At 40.7% G+C, this 10,000-nt stretch overlaps 1 protein-coding gene across 1 annotated transcript in view; it reads left to right on the plus strand.

Annotated features, from left to right (window-relative positions):
• Positions 1 to 1,051: 1,051 nt before the first annotated feature.
• Positions 1,052 to 10,000, plus strand: part of LOC123508200 (glutamate receptor ionotropic, delta-2-like) — a 16,081-nt gene continuing 7,132 nt past the window's right edge. Inside the window, exons 1-7 of the mRNA XM_045261733.1 lie at positions 1,052 to 1,273; positions 2,123 to 2,287; positions 3,759 to 3,981; positions 4,169 to 4,317; positions 4,691 to 4,879; positions 5,368 to 5,526; positions 6,386 to 6,521. Coding sequence (XP_045117668.1) covers positions 1,052 to 1,273; positions 2,123 to 2,287; positions 3,759 to 3,981; positions 4,169 to 4,317; positions 4,691 to 4,879; positions 5,368 to 5,526; positions 6,386 to 6,521 — 1,243 coding nt within the window. The remainder of the gene's footprint in view (positions 1,274 to 2,122; positions 2,288 to 3,758; positions 3,982 to 4,168; positions 4,318 to 4,690; positions 4,880 to 5,367; positions 5,527 to 6,385; positions 6,522 to 10,000) is intronic.

A 10,000-nucleotide genomic window follows, 5' to 3' on the forward strand; every position in this document is an offset into this window, starting at 1 on the left:
CTACTGCTTTTATACTGTACATGTAACTGTCTGGATGAAACGCATACAAGAGGAGGGTTTCAAGACATTATTCCGTTCTTTTCTTTCTTTTGGGTAAGGGACGTATTCTGAAACGCTTTGCTCTCTCACCACGATTCTTTTCCAAGGCTGCGGAGATGACTGGCGGTGTTTTCAAGAGTGTTTCTACAGTTAATAGTATAGAAATCTTGTCGCTCTGCCTCTAGAACCGTAAAAACACCTTAAAACTTGTGTACATTTAAATAAAGCCTTTTTGAATACTGGAGGTGAAGTACAGAAGTGTTGAGAATATGAGCTTAAGTCTCTCTTGGACCTGTACTGGGAATGGTAACTTTGTGAGATTTTTTTCTAAGCGTTTCTGTTTCCCTTTGGTCAGTTATCCTCTTACATAAAGAAAGACACCTACACCCACCTTCACATCATCCTTATCCCGTGAATCTGTCAGTTTTCTTATATCTTTAAATCTATTCACGCAGGATTAAGGTTCGTATTCACCTCCACTGCTTCAAAAGGCTTTATTTAGATGTACACACATTTTTTAAGATGCTTTTACGATTCTAGAGGGAGAGTGATAAGATTTCTACTCTATTAACTGCAGAAACACTCTTGTCATTTATGTGGCTTTGGAAAACAGCCGTGGTGAGAGAAAAGAGCGTTTTTAAGGTGTTTTTACGGTTCTAGAACCAAAATGACAAGATTTCTACGTTATTAACTGTAGAGACACTCTTGAAAACCAGGCTACTCGTCTCTGTGGCCTTGGAAACAGTTTTGATGAAAGAGAAGAGCGTTTTTTTTTAGGTGTTTTGCTTTTTAAGTGGGAGAGTGATAAGATTTCTACTCTATTAACTATAGAAACACTCTTAAAAACCCCTCTAGTCATCTCTGTGGCCTCGGAAAACAATCATGGTGAAAGAACAGAGCGTTTCTGAATACTGACCTAACTCAAATCGTGTCACTTTTACCAGCAAGCGAGGCAAGGACACTGCAGGGACATCAGCGCCACAGGGACACTGCGATGGACAGAACGGACGCTATGGTTGATGTGTCACCCTTCGGACTCAAAACTGACCCCGCAAATCCCGTGGAAGGCTCAGCTAACCAGTGGGAGGGCGATGGCTTAGGTGGGTTACCGGTGGAGGTGTACTCTGATGTCGACGGCGCCCTTAAGGAACTGCAAGAGCGTCCTAACGAGTACAGCAGCGTTAGTGTGGTTGTTTATGGCTCTCCGTCCTTCCTGCAGGAGACGGTGACGCAGGTGAGAGCAAATGTAACCTTCCTTTACTCTCTCCTCCCTTCTCGTTTTTTACTTTTTCTTATCCTACTATCTCTTATCCTTCTCTTAGTCTCTTTCTTCCCTATCTGTCCTCCCTTCTCAGTTCTTGCTATTCATTATCTTTACATCTCTCATTCTTTTTTTTTTCCAGCTATTCTCCCATCTCATTTCTTGCTATTCGTATCATCTCTCATTTTCTCCTCTTTCCTTCTTATCTCCTTTCTTTCTTTTCCATGTTGGCTTTTTACGGGAAATTTATGGGGTAGAGGAAGTATCTTTTCTATCCTTACTCTCCTCCCCTCTCATTTCTTGCTATTCTTTATCTTACCATCTCTCATTCACCTTTATCCTTTTTATTCCTATCGCTTTTCCTGTCCTTTACTCTATCCTTCCCTCTCATTTCTCGCTATTCTTTATCCTGTCATTTATCATCTTCCTCCTCCTTTTCCTTCCTATCTCTTTCCTTATTCTATCTCTGCCATTCCTTATTTTAATTTCCTCTCATCCCCCTTTTCTTTTTTCATTCTGTCTCTTTTCCTATCCTTACTTTTGCCTTCCCTCTCCTATCCTATCATTCCTTATCCTGCTATCTCTCATCCTCCGCTCCTCTCTCCTTCCTATCTCCCTCTCTCCCTACTCTTCCTCCTCCACCCGTCTATTTCTCTCCCTTCACTTTCTTTCTTATCCTTCTATACTGTCCTCTCATCCTTTCCTTCACTCCTTTTATCTACCTATCTCTAATCTTCTCTCTTTCACTCTCTCTTCACTTACCCTCTACACCCATCAGCTATCCTACGCAGCCTCTACACCACGCATCTCTACACCCTGCAGGCCGTGGGGATGGGCGTGGTGGTGTCGGGGCGGGCGTGGGTGTTGGTGAGCAAGGTGGCGGAGTGGCATCAATCTGTCTTTCCCAGTACGCTTCTTACTTACCAACACAACCTGGTGCTGGTGACGCCTCTGCTCAGGACACCTCGCACCCCCGCCCCAGGTGAGGTAGACAGGTGAATAGAAAGGTGTTTTGGGTGTGTGGGGTGCTTTGGGGAGTCTCAAATGTAGTTCCACAGTTTATTTTATTTTATTTTTTTTGTGAGCCTTGTACTAAATTGTCTCAGGTTTGTGGGGTACTTGAAGACTCTCAGGGGATAGTTCTATAGTTCTTTGAGTAAGCTCCTGTACCAAATTCTCTCTGTTCTGTGGGGTGTGTGGGAAGTCTGAGGGGTAGTTCCATAGTGTTTTTTTTTTTTGTAAGCTTCTGTACCAAATTCTTTAAGTTCTGTGGAATGCTTTGGGATTCTCAAATGTAGTTCCATAGTTTTTAGTAAGCTTCTGTACCAAACTCAGGTCTGTTCGGGAATTGGCATCTCAGTGGGCCTTTTTTTGTTTTCGTTTTTGTTACTCTTGTCCAGTTCGCCTCTCTTACATAACAGACAAACAAGCTCTTCGATGTTTTGGTAAGTGTTAATTAATCTTGAGTTTACTGGTTAGCTGAATGAGGAAAACAGGGTGACATGAACAGGAATGAGAAGAAATAGAGGGTGACAATAACAGGAATAAGAAGAAGGGTGACAATAACAGGAATAAGAAAAAGGGTGACATTAACAGGAATAATAAGAAAAGGGTGACATTAACAGGAATAATAAGAAGGGTGACAATAACAGGAATAATAAGAAGGGTGACAATAACAGGAATAAGAAGAAAAAAAGGGTGACAATAACAGGAATAGAAAGAAGGGTGACATTAACAGGAAAAACAAGAAAAGAGAAAAGTAAAAATGAGGAAAGGTAAAATGGAGGAAAATAATTAAGAAGGAAGGAGACGAACATATTAAGAGAAGCTCTAAGGTTGTAAACAAGAGCCAGCTGGTGGAGGGGCTGCTATACACCGGTGGAGGGGGGAAGGGTGATCGATACTAAAGGGTTTGTGTTGTATTGAATGGAAATTAATTAGCGTGGGAGAGAAGGTATTGACTATTCGGTTGTTGGATGTGTTTGTTAAGCTTCCACTGAGAAAAGAAACCGGCAGAATAAATTTGTTGATTATTCTTGTTATTGATTTTCTGAAGGTATTTGAGGAGTATCCTTTTATTATTTTCCATGTAAGAGTGTGACAAATATAAAGAAATAAGGAGAAAAGGCCAAGCAGAATATATTTCATTAATTATTCATTTCTTTTTATTTTTAAAGTTTGTATTTGAAATTTATTATATATATATATATATATATATATATATATATATATATATTATATATATATATATATATATATATATATATATATATATATATATATATATATATATATATATATATATATATATATATATATATATATATATATATGAACGGTATTAACAAAAAAATCTTGACTATAGAAATTTGTGTTAAAGCACCTTTTGTCTCAATCTTTATCTTAACCTACCGAATTGACCTTGGAATTGGTCTGAGGTTTGTAAAACCTCCGGCAGTGGGTTATCTTTAAGTTTTACGCTGAGAGCAATTTAACAAACTTGGCGGACTGGCAAGGAGCCCAAGGCCAGATACTCAAGATTTACCTGTCCAGTAAGGATTTTCTGGGTGACCTGAGTGACTTTGAACTGTTGGATATAACAGACTATACCTGCAGGAGTGTTATTTGTGGCAGACTTGGCGGGAGAGGCGGGGAGAGCTTGGAGAGCCACACGGGAAGAAGTGATTCACTGACGCTACTAATTAAAGTATTAAATGCAGTGTTATTTAGCCAATAGGGAATGCAGCACATCAAGACTCCTTAAGAGATAAGACACTGTAAGACGAAATCGATGAATCTTTGTTAATACGGCCCCAGGAAAAAAAAAACCATATACAAGCAGACAACCCTCAGATCAGTGTGTCGCAGCCCTCCATCGCCTCACCTTTCTGAATGGCGGCCTGGCGTGGGTGGGTGTGGGCTGTGGGCGTGCCGGTGGGCATGTGTCCCTCACTGCTGACCCCTTCTCGCTCCCTGCCCATCTTGGTAACATCACCATTCCTGTGGCTGTTGTGAAGGTTTGTGATGTTGTACTTGTGGTGGTGGTGGTAGTGGTGATGATGGTGGTAGTGGTGGTGGTAGTACTTGTCACTAGGAAACCGTTTATGATTAGATTTGTCATCGTCTGTCTGTCTGTCTGTCTGTCATTGTGTCCCCATCTCTCTCTCTCTCTCTCTCTCTCACCCAATAAAACTTCCAGTCACTAATATAAAAACAAAAAAATCATCACAAACACAGAAAAATAAAGAAAAAAAATAAAGATAGATAAAAAAAATAGATAAATAAACAAATAGACAATCTTACACATTTCACTCCTTATTTCTCGTTTCCATTCCTTATTTTATTGACAGTCGTTTTCTTTTTCCTCCATCAACTTTTCCTCCTCCCAAGGGATCGCCCACGCTGAGTCTGGTGAGGAATTCTGACGGGGGACACTATCTTGACGGATTCCTAGGGGAGATCCTTAGACTCCTTCAGCAGGACCTTGACTTCCGCGTGGTGGTGTCTCAGATTCCTGGCTTTGGGAACCGCCTAGCCAACGGAACCTGGATTGGCATTGTGGGTGCCGTGGCTAGAAAGGTGAGGTTAGGTAAGGTTAGGTTAAGTGAGGTGAGGTTAGGTGAGGTTGGGTGAGGTGAGGTGAGATGAGGTTGGGTGAGGTTAGGTGAGGGTGGGTTAGGTTAGGTTAGGTTAAGTATAGGTTTGGCTCAGTAGTCTAAAACTTTTTTTGTTTTATTTTCTCTTATATCAATCTGTCTATCTATGTATATATTTGTCTGTCTATCTATCCATCTGTCTATCTATCTATCTATCTATCTATCTATCTGTCTACCAATTCACCCATGTATCTATCCATCTATCTATCCATCTATCTATCTATCTATCTATCTATCTATCTATCTATCTATCAATCCCTACATTAATTTATCTATCATCTATTTATCTATCCATCCATCCATTCACCTATCTACCTCTCTCTCCATCTATTCATCTCTCCTTTATCCAATTCATCAATCAACATATCCACTCACCCACCCACTTAACCACCCACCTACCCACACATCCAGGAGGTGGAGGTGGGCCTGGCGTCGCTGTCCATCTCTCACATCAGGTATCAGGTGGTGGAGTTTTCAGAGCACCTAATATCAACCGGCGTGTTTCTCATGTACCCCGCCAGACAGCTCACCCAGCCCGTGTCCACCGTGTTCCTCGTCTTCTCCCCCGAGGTAAGCTATAGGTGTCGATTCATCTCCCCTCTCTAACTCTTTCAGTATCGTGATGTATTTCTATATTTATTTTGCTTACTATTTGGTGGTTTTATACAGCTTCAGAAATATATGATGGGATTAAAACAGTGAAGACTCTAGCCATTAATGTTTTGGCCTCTATAGACTCCATAAAATCGTTTAATTCATAAAATTCAAGGTAAAAATGTGTCTCAGTGTTGAAAGGCTCAAGACGCCTCACCCTTTATTTTTTCTTTTTTCTCCTTCTCTGTCTGTCTCTTACACCAGGAATCTCTCTCTCTCTCTCTCTCTCTCTCTCTCACTAGGATGGATTGCTCCTGTTTGGTTCAGTTGTTTCAGATGCTTCACTGTCTCATTACGTCTATTTCTAAAGCTTGGTCTTATTTCAGAGTTGAAAAATTATCTTTCACTAAGCCATTTTCTGACGTCCATACTGATCTAGCAGCTTTGATTCCATACATATACGCTATTAGATTAATTTACATGTGTTTTTATTCTCTCCTTTTATTTATCCATTTATTTTACTCATCTATTTCATATGTAAGAGGAACTGCGTCATAAAGATCTATAGGCCAATATTCGGAAACATTCGCGCTGCACCTTCACTGTTTTCAAAGCGCTCTTGTTGAAATGACACGGATTATCAAGGACGTTTCTGTAATTCTAGTGGCATGTTAACGAGTTCTCTGAGTAATCAACAGAACAAAATACTCTTAAAAACTCTGCTAATCGTCTCTGTAGTCTTAAAAAATGATTGCGGTGAGAAAGGGAAGCATTTTTTTAATAAAGCGCTCTGTCTTCTCAACCGCTAATGGATCTTCTGCGTTATCCGGCTCAGTTATGGGGCTGCTTGCTGGGCCAAATAACGCTGCTCGGGACCGTCCTGTACCTCGCCTGCTACCGTGACGCCGCCGAGGGGAATCACTCGCCTCTCTACTACCTATTTGCCTCCTTCAGAACCTTCGTGTACCAAGGTGAGAGAGAGAGAGAGAGAGAGAGAGAGAGAGAGAGAGAGAGAGAGAGAGAGAGAGAGAGAGAGAGAGATGAATGGATAGGTAGATAAATGGATGAATAAAGGAAGAAATGAATATATAACTATCTAGATACATATATGAATAGAAAGATAAATAGACAGACAGGTAAACAAGCACACACACACACACACACACACACACACACACACACACACACACACACACACACACACACACACACACACACACACACACACACACACTGACAAGGATTACTACATCACACAAATACATAAAACACGATCGCAGTATCAGAGAGAATGAAAACCAAAAAGAATCAGGAAATGAAAATCAACTAATGGAAACATAATGGCCATGATGATTACCTGTGATTGCTTGCCCGTGGCTCACCTGACGTCCTTGATCACAGGTGAGTTCAGGTAATGCCATGATGAAGCCTGAAGGTCACTGATGATTTAGAAGAGACAGGTGATATTACTGAAGAGGAGTTGAGAGAGAGAGAGAGAGAGAGAGAGAGAGAGAGAGAGAGAGAGAGAGAGAGAGAGAGAGAGAGAGAGAGAGAGAGAGAGAGAGAAATGTGTTTATGTATGAGCTACCTTTAATTAATTTAGCCAGGTGCACGCGCGCTCCTGTGTGTGTGTGTGTGTGTGTGTGTGTGTGTGTGTGTGTGTGTGTGTGTGTGTGTGTGTGTGTGTGTGTGTGTGTGTGTGTGTCATTACTTAAAAATCTGACAAGGTAATGAGAGTGGAGGCGTCATTAAAAGTGATGTGATGAAGGTGAAAATGTTTGAACGAGAAAGAATATTTGATTTCCTCGCGTTTCTTCATCATTTTAATGGTGTCTTGGAGTGAGGGAGACTCCTTTGTGACCTTCCAGAAATGTGCAGTAAGGAAAAATAAAGTAAAGTTGTAGAATAATGGCCAAACACTCTCATTGTAATCTTTTGAATGCAATATGCCAAGAATTTCATTTATCAAAACACACTAAGACATTTCATTTGTAAAGCTGCCGTTTCTGAATATAAAACGAGTTATATAATGAACAAATGAACAATCCATTTCCTTAACCTCCATTTTCCTTCTACTTAGTATATTGACCGAGACTGTTACGTGTGTAGATGTGACGGCCTCTTCCAGCTTTCCTTTTGTTTTTTGTGTAGCAGCTTCTTGTGTCTTGTGTTCCTCCGTGACGGTTCTGTGCAGCCTTCCTAGCGGCGGGAAGTGTAGCATAGCGCCGAGAGAAGATTGAAACACGTCATTTTAGGAAGTTTTATACCAGTGTTGCTGTGAAAGAGATAGAAAAGAAAGGAGTAGAAAGAGAAATGAGAAGTCGTGTTACCGCATCGATTTTTCTTTTCATAACTGTAAAAGGAGAACTCATGTATTGATGTGTAAAGGGACAAGGAAGAGGACCTGGGGTGGGGTTAAAGCCAGCACACACACACACACACACACACACACACACACACACACACACACACACACACACACACACACACACACACACCACTCCATCCCTTAATATCGATAATTTCCAGTTGGTGTGTGTGTGTGTGTGTGTGTGTGTGTGTTCACGGTGACCAGCAGGCGACCGTGAATACACACACACACACACACACACACACACACACACACACACACACACACACACACACACACACACACACACACCACTCTATCCCTTAATATCAATAATTTCCCCTCGGTCGCCCGAGGGAGACGTGTGAGGGATGGAAAGAGGAAGGGAAAAGAGAGGCAGAAATAGTTTTTCCTCAGTTTTTGGTCAAAATTGATGGCTTCCCAAGATGCGACGGCTGAGGAGTAACACTAACCACTACTCCCTCCCTGTGTGTGTGTGTGTGTGTGTGGGGGTGTGTGTGGGTGTGTGTGGAGGGAAGAGACCTGAGGGACGGTGCCTCTCTTGGTCACGCCGCAAGGAGCTCTCGATCAATACTAGAGGCAACTTGAAAATAGATCCTTCGCTGTATTTCCCTGTCACCTTGTTAGCCCCTTCAATACTAGGACATATTTTCACTTTGAGTTTGTGTACGATTAGACCATTTCATTGACATTAGGAAGGGTCTAGGGGGGTCAGAAGATTGATGGTCACAGTTACCACTATTTCAATCCCCTCAATAAATTTCTGACGCTGTAAAATGTCACCAAATAGTAAGCAAAATGAATATGGAAACGTGTCATGGTACTCAAGGCGTTAGACCGAAGTAACAAGAACACCCTTGAATACATTGTTATGAAAGTGTTTCTTTATCATGTATAACCTCATTAACTGCTTCACAAACCTGGATTCCTTTTACTAATGAACGAAACTTCTTTTTCCTAATGAACGATAACAAGGTGCAGGTGAATACAAAACATGTCTCTACCTGTCCTTACCTGGCTGAGAATACCAGTGCTAAGGAACAAGGAAAAAAAAACAAAGAAGATCAGAAAATACAAACACACAAAACCTCTTCTTGAGAACGAAGGAACAAAAATAAACGGAAAATCAGGGAGGCTCCATTAAATTGTTTAGGCCTACATGTGGCTGAGAACACCACTGCAAGGGAACATAAAGAAAAAAACAAAAAGAAAATCACAAAAAAATACAGATACAAAATTTTTTCTTGTGAACGAGGGAAGAAAAATAAATAAAAGAATTAGGTAGGCTGCAAGAATTGTTTAGGCCTAGACGTGGCTGAGAACACCGGTGGAAAGGAACATAAAGAAAAACAAAAGATCACAAAATACAAACACAATCTTTCTCGAGAACGAAGGAAAGAAAATAAAAATAAATAGAAAATAAGGGAAACTGCACGAATATGATTTTTAGGCCTATACGTGGCTGAAAAGACAATCACGCCTCCTAGTACGAGAGGAAGGATGGAAAACCCGATACAAGGAGAGGTGGAGGGGAAAGAGGAAACATAGGGAGGAAATTAAAGGAAATATAATACCTCGTGGCCCAGTAGTTGTCCTTATGTTGCTCACCTGGGTTCAAATTCCTTTTTTTTATGTAAGAGGGGATAGCTGGCCAAGAGCAACAGAAAACGAAATAAAAGCTAGTCAAAACCAACATAAAACGAAATAAAAGGTGGCCAAGAGCAACATAAAACGAGAAAAAGAAAAAAAGCGGGCCAAGGGCAAAAATAAAACGAAAAAAACAAGAACAACATAAAAAGAAAAAAAAGCTATATAAAACAAAAGGAAGAGCAACATAAAACGAAAAAAAAAAAAAAAACTGGCCAAGAGCAGCATAAAACGAATAAAAAGGCCCACTTATTTGCCAGTCCCCGTGCAGGTCAGAGGGAGTTAGCCAAAAGAAAGGATCAGTCTCGAAACCTCATAGGAAGTTTTGTTTTTTAATGCAAGAGGAAAAAAAAAAACAAGAGCAACAAAAGATTAAAACAAGAAAAAAAGGCCCACTTGAAATGACAGTTCCCTTAAAGAATGATAAATAAA

The sequence above is a fragment of the Portunus trituberculatus genome, chromosome 24 (assembly GCF_017591435.1).
Source record: "Portunus trituberculatus isolate SZX2019 chromosome 24, ASM1759143v1, whole genome shotgun sequence".
Classification (NCBI taxonomy): domain Eukaryota; kingdom Metazoa; phylum Arthropoda; class Malacostraca; order Decapoda; family Portunidae; genus Portunus; species Portunus trituberculatus.